The following is a 23,721-nucleotide window of genomic DNA, read 5'->3' on the forward strand; positions in this document are numbered from 1 at the left end:
GCAGGAGGGAGGAATGAAGGATCCAGCCATGGGAACAGAGTTGTGGGGCCAGTCAGGGTCACAACAGTGCTGGGGCCCCTTCTGAGGCATCAAGCAGGAGGGAGGAATGAAGGATCCAGCCATGGGAACAGAGTTGTGGGGCCAGTCAGGGTCACAACAGTGCTGGGGCCCCTTCTGAGGCATCAAGCCAGGGATGGGGGTCAGAGAGTGGCAAGAAGAGTCTTATCCTGATGTACCACATGGGAGCCGGCCATGAATTTTCCTGCGGAAGCGTAGTTATGCATGACATTGGGATCTACAGGCAGTGTTTGAAGTCCTACAGTATAGGACTTCCTAGATTTCCCAGTACAAATGCAATTTCAGTATTCTGTTCTTTTGTTGTGGTAAGAACATACGTACTTGCCAAATCATGAATCTCAATTTGGGGTTCAGAAAATATGGCCCCTATAACTATAGTTCAGCTCGATTGTGAATTAAACCAGCTCTTGTGGACTGGAACTGGGAGTCAGATTCCTATTTCTATTTCCTGTGGGAAAATTCCTCCCAACTTCCAAAGAACTTTTGGAACAGAACCCACTTGTAGGTTGGGCACTGCCTACCCAGTGGAAAAAACCATTTGCTGATTATTAAGTTCAACGATAATGATATTGTGCCCCTCCTCGACATTATTCCACATTCCCTTCAGCCACAGGACATGGTATTTTAACAAAAACCAGAAATACCAAAAACTGTGGCTTGACAAGGAACCCACGGTCCCTTCAACAATATATGAATTAAAAGGAGAGAGCTTGCCATTTTCTGACTGAAAGCTCATGGCTCTTGAGAACATAGCAAGGTTAATGGGGGTCATCCTGCTCGGGGACACGTCCTTGGGGACACATCTTTACATGTGCCAGCCCACCAGTCTAGCTAATGCACAAGGACGAGAGGAGTCTCACCTGCACTTCAGGAGGACCTTGGTGTGTCTTTCTCTGTCTCTGTCTCTCTGTGTATCTCTCTCTGTCAAATAAATAAATAAAATCTAAAAAATAAAATAAAATCACAGGGCCTGGGACCAGTTGAGTATAGTTAGTGTGGAATGAACAAGATGGCTGGTGACACTAGGCCAGGCCTTGGAGGACTGTGGATGGAGACTGGGGTTATTCCCGAAGCTTGGGATGGCACTAGGCTTGCAGGAGGGAGGAATGAAGGATCCAGCCATCGGAAGAGTTGTGGGGCCAGTCAGGATCACAACAGTGCTGGGGCCCTTCTTGAGGTATCAAGCCAGAGGTAGCTGGCTCGCTCAGCTGCCTTTTGCTTGGCTTCTGCCTTCTTTTCTTGGGGGCAGGAAACTAAGCAGGACATTCTAGACTTTTTTGTTGCTTGTGAACAAGATCCTTCCCTCTCTTTCCCTTCCCCCACTTCCATCTCACAGTATTACCTCTGGCCTTAGATCCAACACTTTATATCCACACAGCACCACAGCAAACCGTGGATAACCAGAGCCACAGAAACCCCTATGGCCTTGAGTTTTCACGTCTCCCATTCTGCTGGTTTGTGCATAGTCATTTTTCCCCACTACCAAAGAGCTTTGCTTCATTTTTTTGCACAAATGATACCAAAACAAGAATGAGGAAACAAAACAATAACAAAAACCAGTAAATTGTTCTAGCCCTTGGAACATCTGTGTTCCTGAGTCCTTGCCCCGTGGCCGACATGCTTTACCTCTGATCAACTCAGTTTTGCATCTATCACTCAGTGATGGAGCCCTCACCCGACACAAGGCTATAACTTGTCACATGAAGATGAATCACTCTTATCCCAGAAGGAGTTCAGTCTGCAAAGCTTATAATCAGTATGGACACTGGAATTCACTCAACTTTAATGAGGGAAACTGAATACATGATTTCCCAGTGGAATGTACTCCTTGTCCATGAAGCAGGCAAATGGACAGCCGCCATGTTCTTCACCAGTTCTTTAGCACACTGAGTAGAATAATTTGATTCTAGAAGTGATATAGAACAGATTTCAATTGACTATCTCCAAACTGGATACCTGGCCCTGAGTTACAAAAATAAAATCCTAATTCCTAATACACCAGGACCCTAATTTTCAACTTCTCTGAGTTAGCTGGCATGCCACATAGCTGGTTTGGTCACATACTGTATTTACAGCTGTTCTTAAATGGCTAAAACACATAAAATGCTATATTTCTGTTTCTACTTAATAGGTGGAAAAACATGTTTATATGAGAAAAAGGAAATGGTCAGCTTAGTTTGGGCAGCACATTCTAAAGATACTGATAGGAACAGAAGGCCTTACAGAAAATCAAATGTTTCTGCCACATGATTTCCTTTTTTTTTTTTTTTTCTATTCTAGACCATTTTTGTTCCTAATTCTGCTACAGAATTTTTTCTTTTTTCTTTTTTTTTCCCAAAGATTTATTTATTTGAAAAAGAGAGCGCACAATGGGGGAAAAGCAGAGGAAGAGAATCTTCAAGCTGACTCCCTGCTGAGCACATAGCCAGATGCGGGGCTCGATCCCACAACCCATGAGCTCATGACCCATGGAAAAACAAAAAGTTGGCTGCTTAACCAACTGAGCCACCCAGGCGCCCCAGAAATTTATTCTTCTATGGGCGTATCTCTTCCCCAGGAGTTTATCAATAAAGAGCAACAGAAAAGAGGCAGATGCTTCTGAAGACTTCTCTTTCCCTTCCATCCAGGAGTGTCTCTGAAACATAGATAACCCTGTGACTGGCAGCAGAGTGACCAGAGCTTCCTGTCCAGGTATCTTTTGCACTCCTGATTTGGAGGGCAAGATGAAAAACTTTCACTCGTTTTAACTTCAGCTGAAATTACAGACAATCTTCAAGTTTCTTGGAACTAAATACTTAACTTTCATGAAGCTGGATAAGCAACTTTGTCATAACCTTTCCAATTCCATAAAGTAGAAACAATGCCAGCATTATAGCTAATCTAATCAGCAAACACAGCAGAACGTAATCAGAATAGTGCGTGGTCATTAGAAATAAGAGAATATTTTAGCCACTCTGCTTAGCTCTTGGGTTTATGTAAACCCTTGGCTCAATGGAGAGAATTTCCCTATGTTAACATCTGCTTTATTTTTAATTTTTTTAATGTAAAATTCTAAGTTGGCCAGGCTTATTCCTTTATGCATTCATTCACTGTTACGGCCAACAACTCTTTATCAAGCCCCTACAATTTGCTAACCAGAGTGCAAAGCACTGGGGATCTGACAGCAGAAAGTTAGCACGGGCCTCCGCTTTCGCAGAGCTTACATTTTAATGGGAGACTGGTGGTGAACAAAAAGTCAATGAATACTCAGAAGTTAGAGAGTAATAGGGGCTTTGTATGGATTTGGAAGAGATACTGTGGTAAAGAGAAACTAAACTGGGGAGTCAAAAAAGGTCTTTCTGGGGCACCTAGGTGGCTCAGTTGGTTAAGCGTCTGCCTTCAGCTCAGGTCATGATCCCAGAGACCCTGGATGGAGTCCCGAGTTGGGTTAGACTCCCAGTTCAGTGGGGAGCCTGCTTCTCCCTCTGCCCTGCCCCCAACCCTGACTCATTCTCATTCTCTCTCTCTCTCTCAAATAAATACATAAGATCTTCTTCTTTTTTTTTTTTTTTTAAGGTGTTTCTGAAAAAAGACATTTAAATTGGGCTGTAAATGGCAAGCAGGAGCCAGCCGTCAAAGGTCAGGACACCACACATGGCAGCAGGAAGAGCACACTGAGCAAAGTCGCTGTAGTCCTCCGAGAAAGTGACAGAGGTCCCAAGACAGTGAATTCAAAGGCAGCACAGAGGAAGGTCTACACTCCAGAGCCAGACTCGCGCATTTGAATCCCAGCTCCACCACCAGGATTCAAGTATCACTGGAGTACGTTCTCTAACTCCTGTGAGGGTGTTTTGTTTTGTTTTTTTTTTTTTTAAGATTTTATTTATTTATTTGACAGATAGAGATCACAAGTAGGCAGAGAGGCAGGCGGGGTGGGGGGGTAGCCTCCCCGCTGAGCAGAGAGCCCAACGTGGGGATCGATCCCAGGACCCTGGGATCATGACCTGAGCCAAAGGCAGAGGCTTAACCCACTGAGCCACCCAGGCGCCCTTCCTGTGAGGGTTTTGTAAACCTTTGTGTCCTTATTGGTAAAGTACGGATCATGATAGCTTCCCACTCAGATTTGTCACAAGGTTTAAAGGGACTCATATATGTTAGAATAATGCCCGATACATACTAAGCGTGATATAAGGGATGGTCACCATTTTTAGTACCAAAAGTGCCCCAAGTATATGCAATCATGATCACACCTGCGTTATTCACAATAGCTAAAAGATGTAAGTGACCCAGATGTTTACAGATGGATAAATGCATAGACAAAATGTGGTCCTTCCACACAACGGAATGTTACTTGGCCTCAAAAAGGAAGGACATTTGGACATGCACCACACATGGATGCACCACGAGGACATTATGCTTTATGAAACAATCTAGTCACAAAAAGACAAACATTGTATGACTTCACCTAATATGGGATGTCCAGAGTAGGCAAATTCACAGAGGCAGAGGGTAGAAGGGTGGTCGCCAGGGGATCAGGAAGGAGGACTGAGGGCTTAGTGTTTACTGGGGGCAGAGACTCAGGTTGGGAAGATGAAAAAATTCTGAAGATGGATGGTGGTGATGGTTGTATGACAATGTGGATATACCTAACATTACTAAACTAGACACTTCAAAAAGCTAAGATAGGAAAATTCAATGCTATGTGTATTTTTTTTTTTTAAAGATTATTTATTTATTTATTTGTCAGTGATGGAGAGAGAGCGAGCAAGCACAGGCAGACAGAGAGGCAGGCAGAGGCAGAGGGAGAAGCAGGCTCCCTGCCAAGCAAGGAGCCCGATGTGGGACTCGATCCCAGGACGCTGGGATCATGACCTGAGCCGAAGGCAGCTGCTTAACCAACTGAGCCACCCAGGCGTCCCGCTATGTGTATTTTAACACAACTTTTTTTTGAAACGCTAAAGGGGGCGCCTGGGCGTCTCAGTGGGTTAAGTCACCGCCTTCGGCTCAGGCCATGATGTCAGGGTCCTGGGATCAAGCTCGGCATTGGGCTCTCTGCTCAGCGGGAAGCCTGCTTCCCCCTCTCTCTCTGCCTGCCTCTCTGCCTGTTTGTGATCTGTCAAATAAATAAATAAAATCTTTTTTAAAAAGTGCTAAATATAAAGTACAATGTTCAATCATATCAGAGTAGAGATGGAGTAGCATTTAGGCGGTAGCCAAGGTTACTGGGACATGAGAAGTTGTACATCTCTAAGAGTTTCCACTCACATCTCAGTCTACACGACTGGGACCCCAGGCGTGTTCAGTTCACCGCCCACCTGCACAGTCCTGGTGACCATGGATGGAATTTTCACTCAAGACTATTTTCCTTCTCACAGCTCCCTGATGTAATAGCCAAGGTTCTTGTTATAAGCAACAGAAATTGTCAGGAGAGGAGTTTATTTAAAGGATATGATGTGGGCTCGAGAAGTAGGCCCAAGGCTAAGCATCCAGGAAGAGACCCCAAATCATGCCACAATACAGGGCTGCTTGGAAGACTGGGCCAGAGATGTCACTGCACCCCAAATGCCACTATTTACACCACTGTAGCTGTAACTACCACTGTCATCAGGACAAATGTCACTTATAGGTGGGACAGACTCTATGCCGCCACCCCCAAGAACTATATGCCTCAACTGTCACAGCAAGGATAAATTCCATGTGGAACTTCCTGTTCCAGATTTCTTACTTGTAGTTGGAATAGGACTGATAGATGAAAGTCACCGGTCTGTACCTTAACTTGATATGGCCAAGTGAGCTCTTGAGTTTCTCTTGGAGTCGTAGGATTCACAAATCTGGAAATTTTACAAAATAGCAAAGGTGAAAAGTACAGGGCAGCCAGAATCCTAGCAAACATCCCCTACGGTCCACTCCACTTCTACCCTTCGAGCATCAACATACACTCTTCCTTCACAGTGAAACTTCACAACCATACGTGATCTAGAAAAATGACCACAAAGTTCCTATGATTGTCTTGGCAAGGAAAAACCTGATGTCCTCAAAATATCAATGATCCTTAAATCAACCTCTAAACTTAAGGAGATAAGAACTAATGGCATCAGTGTTGGGCAGGTTCAATTTGAAATGCTAAAGAGAAAGTCAAATCTAGAATCCAGGAGATGGTCTGGTTTGGATGTATGAATGGAGGAGTCACTTGTGCGTTAGGTTTGCTTTCTAACACAACTGCTGAGGGTGACATCTTGGCCAACACTTCATGGAGGAGGCAGAAGAAAAGGAGCCAACAGGGGATGCTGACTAGGAGGCTTGGGGAAGAACAAGGAGAGTAGTGAGGCCAGGGGAGCAGGGGAGCGGCCAAGAGTATCACAGGCACAGAGGGGTACAGAGACTGGGAAAGAAAAGAGTCTCTAGTCTTTGACGACGTTCCAGAACATAGCTTCACCCAAACCATGAATGCAAGCCAGAACTCAGTGGGCTGAATGGGGCATGAGTGGGAGGCACAGAGGGGAGGCAGCCAAGTCCACACCAACCCTGTTATGAAGTTCGTCTCTACAGGGAAGGGGAGGGATGTGCCAGAAGACTTTATATAACAGAGTGGCTGATGTTTGCCCTGCGCATGAGCACACACTGTGTGGTCAACCTGCCTAGGCTTCAACGTGAACATTAATCATCCGTGTGCCCAGTTCAGACGTATGCTTGGTTTCTCATTTATCTTTCAGCGAAGGCTCCATTGAGTTTATTCAGGCACAAAGATTCTAGAGACTGTTTCAATTTAAAATGGTTCGGCAAATGGGCACTTAAATAGAGACAATGGTTTTGGCAATGATTTGGGGGCTTTAAGAAAAATAAATTTGCACCCGCAACTCAAGATATTTTTGTTTTGTTTTTCTGGGGTGAGTTATAAGCCGTTTCTAAGAAAAGTTACCCAGCGACAGTCACTTACATCCTTGTGTGTTCGATTTTGTCGTTTCTCTAGTTCATTCTTACTTAATATCCTTGATTGGAAATGTGCGCTTCTATTTTCTATGCAAATTGGGGAAAGGGCATATGAACTGAATTATTAATATACCAAGCACATGTCCCATATTTATGCCAACAAAACCAGCAATAGCCTGCTGTCACCAGCTGCAGATCCTGATTTTTTTTTAAAGAATTTATTTATTTATTTAACAGAGAGAGAGAGAGAGAGAGAGAGATCACAAGTAAGCTAAGAGGCAGGCAGAAAGAGAGGGGGAAGCAGGCTCCCTGCCAAGCACAGAGCCCAATGTGGGGCTCGATCCCAGAACCCGGAGATCGTGTCCTGAGCTGAAGGCAGAGGCTTAACCCATTGAGCCACACAGGTACCAGATCCTGATTTCTTCATGTCTTCCAGCTACTAATGTAGCTAGTCATAAAGTATCTTCATGTCTTCCAGCTGTCATAAAGTGTATGTAGAGAGAATTCCCTTACTCCAAAAATCTTTAAAGTCTTGCAGTGTTAAGAATTTTGCCAACAGAAAGACAGCGCTTACGGGCTTCCAGAAAGATAGCAAAGTGGGTGACAATGCCAAGAGCCTCCTCCTCACTAGATGCTATGACATACGGAAGCCACAAAAAGTTTTAGCAGCAAAAATGCCAGTGATGAATAGGAGATCTGACCTGACCCATGCCAGGTTGCTCTGTCTAAATTCGCAGGGCAGTGATGACAAGAGCAAGTTCTAGATCGCAGAGGGCTGAATTGGACCAAGGTTCACATCTGTGAGAGCCTGTTTTCCTGAGTTTGCCTCAGAGAAGCAAGGAGAAGGTGCCTGATTCCTAATCCTTTGCCCCTTCATCTGTATATTAGGGATAATCAGACCCACTTTACAGGTTTCCTAGGAAGACTGAACATGTCCATGCTGGTGGAGTCTCACTTGCACGCCTTGCACCAATGATGGTGGTGGCATCATTCTTATTCCACTTGAGTTCCGGCCACTGAAGTTCACCATAGCAGGCTGAGCTCCAACTAACTTCTGTGCCAGGCCCTTCCCCCCTCCCCCCGTGTGTGGCTTCCTGCTCTTTGGTCTTGCAGCTCTCTATTCCAATATGTCTAGAATGAGTTCTAGGCTCCTCTGAGTCTCCTGGGACATAGACCTCCCTTCTATAAAGAAACAATGCTGCCCTGTTCAATCAGCTTATGACAGCTAAGGCATCAGATTTCTTTCTTTCTTTTAATAATTTTTAAATTTTCATTTTTTTTTTAAGACTTTTGATATTTGAGAGAGAGAGAATGAACAGTGGAGGTCAGAGGGAAAGAGAGAGAAGCAGACACCGTGTCAAGCAGGAGGCCCTATGTGGAGTTCAGTCCCAAGACCCTGGGATCACGACCTGAGCGGAAGGCAGGTGCCTAACCAACTGAGCTACCCAAGGCATTTGGGTAACCAACTGATGCCCAAAACATCTGTTTTCTCAGCACCTCTAGTTCTCATGACTATATGAAAGTCCTTCTCTGAACCATGAGTGTATTGGTCAAGGTTCACAGAGAAACAGAACCAATAGTGCATACAGAGATATAAATATAAAGAAAATATGTAAAGGATAGGCTTGTGTGACTACAGAGGCTGGCAAGTCCCAAGATCTGCAGGGCCATTCCTTTGGCCCCTGATTTGGCAAGGTGGAGACCCAGAAGAGCTGATGGATGAGTTGCAGTCTGAGTCCAAAGGCCTGAGAACCAAGAGAGGCAAGGATGCCGTTCTAGGTCAAAAACTGGCAAGTTTGAGCCCCAGGAAGGGCCAGTGTTTCAGTTTGAGTTCAAAGATAGAAAAAAAGGCTGATGTCCCAATCCAAAGGCTATTAGGCAGGAATTCTCTCCTACATTGGAGAGGCTCTGTCTTTTTGTTCTGCTTAGGCCTTCAACTGATGGGTTGAGGCCCACCCACCTTAAGAAGGACAATCTGCTTTGCTCTATCTACAACTGAAATATTAATCCCATTTAGAAAAACTCACAAATGCACCCAGAATAATGTTTGAACAAATATCTGTGAACACCCTATAGCCCAGTGAAGATGACATATGAAATTTACCATTGCAATAAGCATATAGTCCCAAGGCTCAAGCCTAGGCTAATCGTAAGATTCCACTAGCTAAAGGTGGACACATGACAAAACACTAATGAAGCAGACCAGATAAGTCATATACTGCGGACTTCTAGGAAAGGACATCCTTTTCTCTCTTTCTTTCATTGGGATGCCTAGAGCTACTGTAGCTGTTCACCATCCTGAAGAAGTCAGTATAAGGAGACCAGAGTGGGCCAGGAGAGTCCCAGAGGAATGCTATGGCCCTAATCAAGCTATATATAAAGTCTGATTACCTTGCAACATTTCCATTACCCATCCTCCACTGTGTGACCCAGTTTGGTTGGGTTTTCTGAAACTTGCAACATGAAGTCTAACTGGTCTATTTACTCCAACACTAGGATCAATTTTGTCAGCAATCTGCCCCTGTTCCTGAGTTCTGTCCCTGTATAAGCAGTCAGTATCTGGGACAATGTCCAACCTAAATTATGTACTGGACCTGGAAAGTCTCCCTCAAATGTCACCTCTGCCTAGTCTTACCAGAATGACCTCTACCCTGCCCTGCCAAATCTCAAGCAGAGAGGAATGATGTCCTAGAGTGAACCCCAATTTGGAACATTCCTTTGGCCCTTGAGATTTGAAGTCCTTTTCGGAAGCAGCCCCTCCATCCTGCCCATTCCCAACATTCTCCCTTTTGCAATAGCCAGTGCCATCTGGTAATGGATTATGACCAAATAGTAGAAAAAATGATTGCATTGGTAATATGACAGGAAAAACAAAATAAATGATCAAAGACAGAATAGTTGTTGCTGGCAAGTATAATTGTTGAAGCAAAAGCTGTATTTGATCAAATCAGCAGCTTTTTCTATCCCCAAATTATTTCCCTGAGAAAAGAAACAGGAGGTAGTTGGTGAAAGAAGAGGTTGCCTCCCATGCTGCTAATTTCAATTCAGCTGTGAATTTACTTATGTGAACTTCCTCCATCTACTTATGTTTTTGACCCACACAGATTTAGGCTTAATATTGGGTAGGTATTTCTTTATAACTTATTTTTTATTGAGCCACTTATTTTGATGCTCTGAAGTTTAATGAATAAATTTTTATTCAACTTAATCCTGCTCAATTTACAAACAGTATTGATAACTCAAAAATAAAATAAAATAAAATATTTAAAGCATGAAGCCAGAGTCAGAGATCTAGGATTGGTGGGATTTCTAAGTATTTGCTGCCTCGGTTCTGGTATTTACTCATGAAAGTCACAACAGAGTTAAATCCTGCCCAGGAAGGAGGAAAGTGTAAGACTTAGATGTTCTGACTAGGGAGTCTGTATAACCGATTGGGAGGGGACAGAAAGACGTACAACCAATTCCATCGGGTTCCAGGGGAGCCTTGAAATCCTATCTTCAGGATGACATGGGAGAAATCCACTGAGCACTAGGTTTATAAAATGAATGGAGGCTGCTTTAGCAGAATCTTGAAAATGGCAACCCCAGGCCTCTTCTTGGTTTGGTCTGTCTCTTCCCAGGCTGAGGTTCCATGACTGCTGGCCAAGTCCAGTCTTGAATTTCTGAATCTGGGTGCTGCAAAGATAGGGTACAACTCTTCTTCCTGATCCTAAGGCAGAGTGGATATGGGAGAAGGAGCCATCCTACTCGAGTGAGCTTCAGGGAAGCTCGTTCTTGAGTGACAGCCAGGGTTCAGCTCAGGCAAGGAGGTGGAGGAACATTTAGTGATGATGGAGGGGAGTGTGTTTTCCTGCAATAAGAATTCCAGAGGGCAGGGCAGAAATGTTTGAGTGATAGTCAGCTGGGACCCTTGGGCCAGGGGAGAGGGAGCCCAGATCAGCTTAGGGTCAAGAGAAGTGGATGGTGGTTGGCTGGAGGGCCTTATAACTTGGGCATGGATCAAAAATTACAATAATTCACTCATCTGTCCTATGAATATTTATTGAGTGTGCTCTCCATGCCAGATGGTGGTTTGGCAATGAGAATACAGACGAGAATAACACAAAGTCCTCACCACGTGGAGTATATCCTCTACTGGGCCAGACATCAGGCTCTGGAGAAGCGCAGTGAGGAAGCATCAGATAGTCAGAGAACTGACAGGGATAGCGGCTGCTTTCTTAGGTAAGGTGGCTGGGAAAGACCTGCCTGAGGGATCCCATTGAGCAGAGAACTGAAGGGAGCAGGGAAGGCCAAGACCAGGAGGCTTCCCCCAGAGGCCATGGGGGCCATATGGTATGTGGAGGAAGACTTCCGGAACAGAGGGGCCAACACAGGAGGAGGGGAGGGAAAGGGGAAACAGGAGTGAAGGGCCAGAGCAGGCAGGCTCTGAGAGGTCCTGGCCTGGTGTTTGAACTTTATTCTGCGTGGAACACCAGGCCAGTGGCACCGAGTGTGGAAGTGTCATGATCTGCTATTACACCACAGACCTGTGGTGTGAGGGGTTCAGCTAGCCTCAGCTGTCTGGAGTGTTAGTCCCATCAGCAGCCATGAAGACAAGCATGGCCCAGGCCTCTCAGGAGCAGCCACATGCAGGAGTGGGGGTTTTCCCTGCCCTAAAAGTGAGGTGGCAGAAGCCAAAGGTGGTCTTCAGCTCCCGAGACTTAGACAATATGGGAAACTTCTGGTGAGGGGACTGTGGTTTCTAAAGACAATCATCTCCCACCGAGAAAGGTTTGGCTCCTCTAGAGAGGCACACACAGCCTATTGACTGGACTTCCAAGCAAGGCCTATTCGTTCCAGGCTGCTGGCAGGAAGCTCGAGGCAGGAGTGGGAGGTGTGTCCTCGTTGCCTGCGAGGGCCCGAGCTCTGGGCCAGAAGGGCACAGTGGCTGGGCTAAGTGGGAAGGCCGCACACTGTCACCTGGCAGGACCAGAACCGTAGTAAGAACAGCAACAACTAGAGCACTGTCTGCAACAGCTTCCAGAGTAAAATCTACCCAAAATGAAAGTGTAGAAATTCTTTTTTTTTTTTTTTTTAAGATTTTATTTATTTATTTGACAGGCAGAGATTACAAGTAGGCTGAGAGGCAGGCAGAGAGAGAGAGGAGGAAGCAGCCTCCCTGCTGAGCAGAGAGCCCGATGCGGGGCTCGATCCCAGGACCCTGGGATCATGACCTGAGCCAAAGGCAGAGGCTTTAGCCCACTGAGCCACCCAGGCGCCCCTGAAAGTGTAGAAAATGTAGAAATTCTGATTCTTCCCTCACTTAATCCTACTGAGGGACTCTGAAATGGATAGCAGACAGCAATGACACATGCAAATGGGTGCACATGCACACATGCTCACACACGCGCACACACGCCCTCCCGTCCCGCACAGGTTACCGGACTGGTTCTGAATGGATCCCGTTACTGCGCTCTGCCCAGACACGCAAGTCGCAGATTGGTAAAGACGTGGAAACCTAGAACTGGATTGAAGCTCTTCAGTCACCTGATCCAATGTGCTCTGTTTTGCAAGTAAGAAAGGGGAGGAGGTCCTCCAGAAAGATGAAGTGGCCTGACCAGGAATGTGGGCCCTGGGAAGCAGAGGAGGAGGAAAGGCAGGGCCCCTCCGTGTGCTGCAGATTGGGACTCCTATCCTCCCTGTCCAGGTGAAGGCCAGCCCATGAGAGTGAAAATTCCATCATGTTCACCTACCACCCTAAGTTGTCCCCGTCCTGATCAACCCCACCCCCGCCCTCCAGCCTCCTCTCAAAAGATGGTGACCTCACCCAGACCCACAACCATTTGGGTGGTGCTCAGTAAACAGAACTCTGGGACCACAAGAAGTAGGCACGGGGCTAAAAGTTCTGACAGCTCTAAGAATAGCACCAGCATTAAGCAATAACTTGCCAAGAGCCACAGTTAAAATGGTCTCAGATGTAACCAAACGGATTAGCATTTACACATGGAAATGAATGTGCTCTCCTTCCCAGCATTCCGATTGGTGGGTTCTGTCTCTCTCCAGTGATGTTTATTGCTCATAACATCCCTGGACCTTCCCTTTAAGACAACAATAGCAGTGAAGTAGGCTTTTGAGCCAAAGATACCTAAGTTAAATCGTAGTTCTAAAACATACTGACTAGCTGTGTGACTATGGGTGGGTTACTTAATCCCTCTGAACCGTAGCTTCTTCAATTATAAAAAAAAGCCATAATTATCCTTACGTCACAAAACTGATAAGAAATTAAATAAGATGACAGAAAGGAAAGTACCTGTGCTTGGTATATAATAGATTCCCAGAAATACTTTCTTTCTTTCTTTCTCCTTTGGGAATGACCCTCAGAAAGTGAAGCATTAGTTTAAGTAACTTAGTGGAGCCAAATTGTTACCTATTATTCTGAAGGTGAATAACATCTTTGAAGACGGCCAACAGTTATTAGGATTCAAGTGTGATAAGTAAGAACAGCAATCAAAAGTACAGTGCAAGGTACAGCCGTCGTGTTCATAATAAGAATGGTTTTCTGTATGGATCAAAGACAGTTTCCTTAATGTTCACCATGTTCTAAGCACTGTGCTGGGTAGTGTGACAGTATAACACTAAATAGACCATAGTCCTTGTCCTGAGGAGCTCACGGGTCTGTATAAACGACAGTGGCATTGCTAGTGAAGTTTTCAAAAGTAATGTATATGGTGTTGAAGATATTCTAGAAACTTTGTTAAAAATAAATTTTACTGCCTCATATCTTAAAAAATAAATTTTACTGCCTCATATCTTAAAAACTGCCTCCACATAAATCATTAGAAAAATAATTAGAGGGGCGCCTGGGTGGCTCAATGGGTTAAAGCCTCTGCTTTCGGCTCAGGTCATGATCTCGGGGTCCTGGGATCGAGCCCTGCATCGGGCTCTCTCCCTGCATCTCTCTCAGCAGGGAGCCTGCTTCCCCCTCTCTGTCTGCCGGCCTCTTTGCCTACTTGTGATCTCTGCCTGTCAAATAAATAAATAAAATCTTTAAAAAATAATTAGATCATTCCCCAAATAATTAGCTATTCTTTACTAATTTGGCATGGTTTTATCAAGATAAGCAATTAATAAATTATTTTAATTTCATAATTATGTAGGCATTTTCCAAACCTAGGTTTTCAAACCAAGAAAGCTACTGATATTTGTTATAATCTCTGATCAGGGGGCGCCCCGGGTGGCTCAGTCAGTTAAGCGTCAGCCTTTGGCTCAGGTAATGATCCCAGGGCTCTGGGATTTGGGGGTGGGGGGGTCCCTGCTCAGCAGGGAGTCTTCTTCTCCCTCTTCTGGCCCCTTCCCATTGCTCCTCTCTCGCTTGCTCTCTCAGGTAAATAAATAAAATCTTTTTTTGAAAAAGAATCTCGGGGTGCCTGGGTGGCTCAGTGGGTTAAAACCTCTGCCTTCGGCTCGGGTCATGATCCCGGGGTCCTGGGATCGAGCCCTGCATCGGGCTTTCTGCTCGGCAGGGAGCCCTGCTTTCTCCTCTCTCTCTCTGCCTGCCTCTCTGCTCACTTGTGATTTCTGTCTGTCAAATAAATAAATTAAAATCTTAAAAAGAAAAAGAATCTCTAATCAGGTTATTAATTATTATTTTAACAGTAAGTGGCCTTCATAACACAAAGACAAAGCTTCAACGTGTGAACTATTTTTCTGTCCTATATAGAACAAAAGCCACCCTCCCTAGGAAGTTTAATGCCCTTCTATTTTGCCTTGGTTTCCTTAATTGTGAAATGGAGATATTAGAATTACCTACTCAAAATATTGTGGTGAGGATTAAATGAGCCCATAGGGTTTAAAAGGTTTAAGCAGTCTGAGCAGCACAGTGAGTTTGCTGTTACCATGTGTTATTCTAATCTGATACCCACACAATAATACCAGGTAGTGGGTTATGGACGGCCTTCTACACTGGAATTCTACATTCCCCTTATGATTAAAAGATGTCATCCAAAGTCAGCTTTCTGGGTTTTGTTTCACGGTCAGCAAAAACTCAATATGAGGCATTATGAGTATGCAAAGAGAAACAAATATAAAGATCCAACCCTCTGATGTGGCCTGAGGCGGGGAGGCCATGAGTGTGGGGAAATGGGAGTTCTTCCAGGATGAAGCCTAGAGGCGCTCATTTTGCTCTGTTGGTAGCGGCTCGCCAAGTCTGAATCTGACCATGAACGTTCCTTCTTGCATTCTACAGCCCTTTGCCACAGCATCCGCAGAACGAAGATACAGCAAGGTGGGGTCTGGCCGTCACCCCAGGCGCTGAGATCACAGGAAAACGGAGGACGGGGATCTGGTGTAGTAAACCTCAGTCTGACTTCCTTTCAGTCCTCCCGGACCCCGAGGCTGGGGCTGTGGGGGCGGGCTGTGAACCTTCTCTCCTACCCCAACGGCAGCCTTGGTGTAGGGTCATTGCATGCGGAGAAGAGAAAGTAAGGACACATGTGGCGTGGAGAATCCAAAAGGCTACGGCTCTCCATCTCAGGACTCTACATCTCTGGTTGAAGGCTGGGGAGAAGGCGGTAGGAATGGGGTAGACCAGGAGGACAAAGAAAAAGAGTTTATGTCCCAATACATCCAATTCTCTGCCCTGAACCAGAATTTTCAGTGCTTTCAACATTTAGACATTCCTGTAGAATGCCTCAGAGCAACCTGGTCTGACGCGGATGCCGTCTTAGGTTTTGCTGAGGGCCTCTCCTCTGGAGAATGAGAGAAGGCCACTCCCCGGAAGTGAAGTGAAGACACCCCGTCACCGGCTGAGAGAGAAAGCTGAGGACGGCCTCAAGAAGACCAGCAGCTGCAGGCGGATGGCAGGTGCCAAAGGCCAGAGAGGGGGCGAGTCTAAGAAGTTCCATTTCCCCTTCCCCGGGAAGCCTGGTGGATAAAGCCCGGCTCCCCTTTTATCTCGGGAAAATCTAAGGAGCGCAGTGAGACTGGTGACCTGAGTGGTTCAGATCTTATCAGAAACACAGGGCGCATGACAGGAAGTAGTATTGAAGAAGCGGAAGTACCATGTGTCTGAGAAGGCGGTGGTAATCCAAACGCGGAGGAGAGGCTTGAGGGGCTCGGGGGCAACTAGCAGCCAAAATGAAGGTGAAGATGCTGAGCCGGAACCCTGACACCTATGTCCCCGAAACCAAACTGGACTTACAAAGAGTTCCAAGAAACTATGATCCTACCTTACATTCTTTTGAGGTCCCACGAGAATATGTAAGAGCTTCCAATGCTACCAAACTGGAACGGGTATTTGCAAAACCATTCCTTGCTTCTCTGGATGGTCACCGAGATGGAGTCAGTTGCTTGGCAAAGCATCCAAAGAGCCTGGCTACTGTCCTTTCTGGGGCATGCGATGGAGAGGTTAGAATTTGGAACTTGACTAAACGGAAATGAATCCGTACAATACAAGCCCATGAAGGTTTTGTACGAGGAATATGTACTCGCTTTTGTGGGACTTCTTTTTTTACTGTTGGCGATGACAAAACTGTGAAGCAATGGAAAATGGATGGGCCGGGCCACAGAGAAGAGGAAGAACCATTACATACAATATTAGGAAAGACAGTGTATACAGGAATTGATCATCACTGGAAAGAAGCGGGTTTTGCCACATGTGGACAGCAAGTAGACATTTGGGATGAACAAAGAACAAGGCTTATCTGTTCAATGACCTGGGGATTCGACAGTACAAGTAGTGTTAAATTTAACCCAACTGAGACATTTCTCTTGGGAAGTTGTGCTTCTGACAGGAATATAGTACTATATGATATGAGGCAAGCTACTCCTCTGAAAAAGGTCATCTTAGATATGAGAACAAATACAATTTGTTGGAACCCTATGGAAGCTTTCATTTTTACTGCAGCAAATGAAGATTACAACTTGTATACGTTTGATATGCGTGCGCTGGACACTCCTGTAATGGTACATATGGATCACGTGTCTGCGGTGCTTGATGTGGATTATTCTCCCACTGGGAAAGAGTTTGTGTCTGCTAGTTTTGATAAATCTATTCGTATCTTTCCTGTGGACAAAAGTAGAAACAGGGAAGTCTATCACACAAAGAGAATGCAACATGTTATCTGTGTAAAATGGACTTCTGACAGCAAATATATTATGTGTGGATCTAATGAAATGAACATTCGTCTGTGGAAAGCTAATGCTTCTGAAAAATTGGGTGTGCTTACATCACAAGAAAAAGCAGCCAAAGATTATAATCAGAAGTTGAAGGAGAAATTTCAGCATCATCCACATATAAAACGCATTGCTCATCACCGGCATCTACCAAAATCTATCTACAGCCAGATCCAGGAAGAGCAGATCATGAAGGAAGCTCGCCGACAAAAGGTGAATCCTCTCAAACATAGCAGGCCTGGATCTGTGGCAATTGTGTCAGAAAAGAAGAAACACGTAGTGGCGGTTGTGAAATAATACTTGGTATTCCTACCAACCCTGATGTATAATTATTTGTTATATTTTGATGTGCAGACTGTGCAAATAAAGTACTGGCTCTAGAATAATGACAAACAGCTCAGTTCCATGTGTAGAACATTACCCTGAAAAACTGTCCTGAAAGATGGCCTGGTTGATAAAACTATCTAACATTTTATCCTTTATCTGCTTGCTTATTTCATTGAAGAATACAGTATTGCCAATTAACATGTTTATTACTGCTAGAAATTGCAGATACACTTTGATCTATTATTGTAGGTATACTGTACATTTGAATTTATGTTTATGACCAAACATCTCTTTTGTTGTCTTTAGTATTACTTTGGGTAATTATTGCAATGATTCTTCCAGTGATTACATATGATGTGTGGAAAAATTATGTCAGAACTTTTTAAAATTCATTTAATTTTCTGTGCTTTATTTATATTTGGCTCTTTGAGACTTTAAAGATAATCAAGTTGCATTTATATAACTTTTATAAATAATCATTATAATTTATGGTCAAGTGAAGATAATAAAACATCCTTTTCTCAGCATTATTAAAAAAAAAAAAAAAGAAACACAGGGCAACTTGCTTATTCTTGACTAGGGTCCTCTCCCAAAACAAAGTCACCAGAGCACATGGAAATAGGCAACGGTTCTTAGAGTACTGGGAATGCACGATTCAGAAGACGAGTGCTAAAACAGACTCTCCTTTCCATTCACAACACGGATGTGTATTTTCCTCCTACGTGCTGGCTACTGAGCTAGGCACTTAGGGCCCAACAACGAACCATCAGACAGCACCACCACACCCACAGAGCTGAAATTCTAGAGGGGGAGACACAGCGCTAAGCAAGAAATGAAGAGTGCCCTCTCGGCCCGAGAGCTGAGCGCTATGGGAGGGTGTAGGAGGCAGATTTAATTCGACATACCTCTTGTATGGATAAGGAGTAACAGCTCTAAGGTTATTCTTTTATTCTGTTCTTCTGTTACTACTTTATTCTGTTACTACTTTGAAAGTCCAAACGCCAATCTACTGGGTTAGTCAGATGCTTAAGCTTTCCCTATCTGCCCCTTTCTGGAACCCCCAAAGCATCTCCAAATGGATCCCAAAGTACTTTCAGGTAGGTATACCACAGACACTGCAGTGAAGCTGTTCAGGCTCACCTTCTATTCCTTCATCGTTTCCATGTTTAACTTGTTTTATTTACTCATTTGGTAAAAAGTGACTCAGTTCCTCTGTTCGACTGTTTTAGCATCCATGAAATGTGGAGGAGCTCCCTCTATCCCATCTTTCCCGTGCAAACACTAGTTACAGGGTCTTGAGAGGGCTTTTCACTGAGAGCACTGATGGCCTCTCACATTAGTAAAACCTATTGTTAATATGCTCCCTAAATTGTTCAAACCTCTAATGTTAGCATGTGATCTTTATCACTCCTTTCATCCCAAACCGCTTTCCATAATAAGATATGACATTGCCAAGGTTGTTCATTTAATACAGCACAACTGCTTTTTCTGGGTCTGTGGGAGTAGACAGACTAACCTCTTTAGTCCACTGAAATGAATTTCCACCAAGCCTACTTGACTTGTTGTTAGAATATTCAAGAATACGTAGAGTTGGGAAGTAATTTTTGAGATTATTGATGCCATCTTTGTTACTGGGCAAAAGGGAAAATCATAGGGTTGCTGATCTGAACCTCAAATGCTATGTAAAGTAAGACAGGGCACAACATTTGCTTTCTTGGCATGTAAATTTTGAATCATAGCAACTTGTATTAGGTTGTTCATAAAAATTTTGAATTATAGGTGTAAAATGGTAGTTATAATAACCACCTTCTGAAAGATTACCTGGATAAATCTACTTTTTTTTTTTTTAATGTCAGAGAACATATTACCACAAGAAGTTAATGCCATAATTGCGTGACTGATCAGGACTAGGTGTCTCTCGCTATCGTACAATTTCCCCCAACACTAAACTGGAACGTTATGGCTGGGTGTGCTGATATTTCCAACACCCTTACCATCGACACTTGCACTTGGCAGTTACTTCTCAGAAGCCCCTCCTACTCAACAACTTAAAAATTGAATGGAACTTATTTTGCCAAACTTGACACCTACCTCTCCAAGATTATTGCAAATGGATTTGATGTTCTCTTTAAATTCCCTTGAATGATTTTCCTCCTTTCCTGGCGAAAGGAACCAGTGGTCTACCACACCAGGGCTGCTGGGATAGGATGTGATGGGAACCTCGAACTTTCCCACGATGGAAGTAGCGTAGGAGGGATCTGTCGTGCTCTCCTTGAAGTGATTACTCTTTGTGGGCTTCTTCACATCCTCCTCCACGTCTCCCTTCGCCAGGCTGCCCCTGCCCATTATTCGGAGTGACCCAGCACAGGCAAAGCTATGCAGGAGTCTCAGGCAGACGCTGAACAGAGGGTAAGCCTGTGACTATTTCATTTTTAAAGATGTCTGCACCTAAAGCATATAAATCATCCATAATAATTCTTCCTGTCTTGGTTCATCGATGTTGGAAAAATCATTATAAATTCCAATTCCACGGCACACACTATGGTTCCCAGTCAGGTTCCAAACAGACATCAGGAAAAAACTAGGGGGTTGTTTGGGTGTCTCTTGAAATTCTCGTCTGAGTGGCAATGCCCGAGTCACCAGCTCTTAAATATTATAAACATGAAACCAAAGCATGGAGTCTTCCCATCAGCAGGATTCAGATGCTCCCAGAGAGGACGAAGCCAGGAAGACCAGCAGGAAGGAGCGCGAGGGCTCCCAGAAACATCAACATCTAGTGGCCATAGAGAGAAGACTATCCTGAACTCGACACCCCCACTCTCAAGAAAGATCTAGAAGGGTGCTTAGGCATTGAACTAGGTCACCCTCCACATTTCCAGGTATGAAAGTTGAAGCCCAGGCCCAAAACAGCTCACTGAATTTCACACCTCTAATGGGTGGTGTTAGTGCTTATTTCCCATAGGTCACTGCTACCTGATTACTAATATGCAGGAACTCCCGGCAAATCAGTCATGCAACAATGGTTAGTGGGTAAGAGGGAGTGTCAGTGGTTTACGGTTCACCAGATACTTGCATCTAAATGCGCTGATTTTCCAAATTTGATCATTCATCCTTTATCGATCATGGCACTGCTTTATGAAAGGGGGGGGGGGAGTCAAAATCATATCCCCGTTTAATGGAAAACAGGTCAAAGCAAGCTTTGAGGAGGCATATCAGGCAGGCTCTAGCTCTGAAACTTTATGCAAACTGAACTTATACAAGACATTTTCTGCATTTTGTGATGATAAAACACGAGTGAGTAAACAGAATACTCTTGCTCCCCAAACACTGGATGTTTTATATCTACAGTAAAAGTCTGTAATAAATCTAGAAGAAAAAAATATCACAGAGGTAAATAACTTTGTACTGTAGGTACAGATTGGTCCCATAAGCTTCAAACAGGGTGCTGAATGAGACTTGCTATCTTACAGATTAATGGACAGCAGGGGAGACAGAAAATTCCAAAGATTTGAGAATCAGAGCTGTTACGCAAGGTAGGGGGAAAAAAAAGAGGAAGCCAAGGTTCTTAGTCCCAAAATATCCCTACAGGAAGCTCAGTGGAACAATTTTCCATGGCAAACAGGAGACATGTCTCATAATAAATAACAAGCCAGGCAGGGCTGTGAGCAAGACAAGGAACCTGTAAGGGAGGGAGGGAAAAGCTGACGGAGCAGGCTCGCTGTTGTTGACTTGCCCTCCCAAAGGAAAGCTGTGGGCTCCAAGGCCCAGACTCTGAATATTTATATTCTGCTTGTAAAATGTGTCTTTTATAGAGACATTTCATCACATTCTACTGCATCCAAAGAGTTCCTTGAAACAAGATCCTTTTATACTTCTCATCTCCCCCAGTCATCAAGACAGCAGATGTGGAAACTGGTCTTTATTTGGAAAGGGGGAGTCAGGCAGAGATGCTCTGGCCAAGGCCGAGGCTCCCAGCAATCTGCCTGCCTGCCTCCTATAACAGATTAAAAATAAAAGCAAAAACAAAACCAAGATAACAACTATATTATATATATGTTATATATCAGATCTACGTACCTGAACATAAATATACCTGAATGAACCTGGTCCATTCTGAATTTAAACATAAGGTCATATACTACTCAGCCATCCAAAAAAAAAAAAAAAAGAAATCTTTGCCATTTACAATGACGTGGGTGGAACTAGAGGGTAACTCAAAGACAGTTACATGATCTCGCTGATGTGTGGAATTTAAGAAACAAAACAGAGGATCATAGGGGAAGAGAGGAAAAAATAAAACAAGATGAAATCAGAGAGGGAGACAAACTCTAAGAGACTCTTAATCATAGGAAGGAAACTGAGGGTTGTTTGAGGGGAGGGGTTGGGAGGCTGGGGTAATGGGGTGATGGACACTAAAGAGGCACGTGATGTAATGAGTGCTGGGTGTTCTATACAACTGATGAATCTCTGACCTCCACCTCTGAAACCAATAATACATTATATGTTAACTGAATTTAAATAAAAATAAAAGAACTAAAAAGAGCCAAAAATATAGATCAATTCTTAATGACAATCAAGAAACAAACACTTTATGATCCAACTATGCCATTGAGAGCCCAAGATCTTTTAGAGTCATGCTTGTCCTCCCATTCTTCCACTTGGAAATGCATTAAGAACAGAGACCTGAGGAGCTCTGAAGGTCCAGTATGAGTGAGTCATGGGAAAAAGCCAAGCCATACTCACAACCGTACTCACTCCCCAGCAACTAGGAAGGTTTTAGTTCATAAAAAAGGAGACAACCGATGACAAGCACAAGTGGCATGGACAAGCTGGAGACAGATCTCAACATGGCAGGGGACCCAGGCAGGTGACTGCTGCAGCAGGGGTGGACTCACTAGTAGGCAAGGGACAGCAAAGTCACCTGTGCACAGAAGATCATGGGAACTCCTGGGGCCATGCCGCCATGGCCTTGTCTGCCCATCACAGCAACTCGTCCCCCTGCCCCCTGCCTTCCCCATGGTCCTGGCCAACTCAACTAATAGCATGCTCTTGCCATATGTGCTTGATCCTCTGCCACCTCTGTCCCCAGCCCCCACCCATGCCTTACCTACCTGCCCCTGACACTGCCTACTTCTCTTCGGATTTCTCTCAGATGTTTCCTGTATGGAGTTTCTTCTTAAACCCTCTTATCCCTGAAGCACCCCCAAAAGGGATCATTCTCTCCCTTGGGCTCCACTGTACTCAAACAATGGACACACACCCTTATCTGTCCACTTCCTTTTACTGACCATCCCCTGGATTAACCTCCCCCCACTTTCCAGGTTGCACATGTATGTACCCCCAGTGCCTCCTCCCAGAATTCCATGCCTGGGCATCCTCCAAGAGCCCCTGAGCAGGAGTTGAGGGGCACACAGCATGAGACACGATCCTGTCAGCTGCACCTGTCGAAGCTGGACGGAACCTGCACAGGTAAGTAAGTCTTCAAGATGTTGCTGGAATGTGACAGCCGGGAGGCCCAGAGGGAGTCCATAAGGGGTGTTTCATGTGGCAAGACAGGATGCAAACTGGAGTTCATGGACATGGGGGCAGGAGCATGACAGGTGGGGACCCGAGCAGGAACATCCAGGAGAAGAAATATCTGGCTTCTGAGGAAGATTTACCTCCAGCCCCAGGCATAATGTCATTCACTTAAAATGTCAGGACAAAGTCAGGCACTCAGATCTCTGCAGGCACAACCTGTCCACCGGGACTGGAACTCACTCTCTGCTGTTCACACCCTTGTGGCGGATCACAAGGACGCCGCAACAAGGTAGGTGCTGCGTGGACAGACAGGACAGGAGCTAGAAGCTGCCAATCTTCACATAAAAAAGCTGCGAGCTATACATCAGAAAAGTACATTTACCATCCAGGCTTTTTAACTTCCGCTGAGACAGCATAAAAAACCATTTCAGCTCTTGCAGACTGTAGCCTGAGGTGGAGTCCCAGCCAGCGCCCCGCTGTGGCCTGGGAGCTGCTCTGGCTGGATGCCATCCTGGCCTCCCCTTCCTCTTGCTGCTGTCGCAAGACTTGGGGAAAGTGGGCCCTGAGGGATGGTAGAAGGTCTGAGCGTCGCAAGACTTGGGGAAAGTGGGCCCTGAGGGATGGTAGAAGGTCTGAGCTAGCCTCGGATCTGGTAATACATAAGACCCCTCAACTATTCTGTGACTGTTGTGTATTGTGTGTGTGTACTGTTTGTTTGTTTGTTTCAACATTCTT

General features: G+C 44.8%; 1 protein-coding gene and 1 long non-coding RNA gene across 2 annotated transcripts in view; one reads left to right on the top strand and one right to left on the bottom strand.

The window, feature by feature from the left end:
• Positions 1-23,721, bottom strand: part of LOC132002792 (uncharacterized) — a 124,839-nt gene that overhangs the window by 28,322 nt on the left and 72,796 nt on the right. The gene's annotated exons all lie outside the window — the stretch shown is intronic.
• LOC132002592 (DDB1- and CUL4-associated factor 13-like) lies at positions 16,092-17,509 on the top strand. Its single transcript, XM_059377690.1, is given in 1 exon segment — positions 16,092-17,509. A coding segment is annotated over 1 exon segment (1,335 nt). The 5' UTR covers positions 16,092-16,101; the 3' UTR covers positions 17,437-17,509.

This window comes from Mustela nigripes, chromosome 15, assembly GCF_022355385.1.
Source record: "Mustela nigripes isolate SB6536 chromosome 15, MUSNIG.SB6536, whole genome shotgun sequence".
Classification (NCBI taxonomy): Eukaryota; Metazoa; Chordata; class Mammalia; order Carnivora; family Mustelidae; genus Mustela; species Mustela nigripes.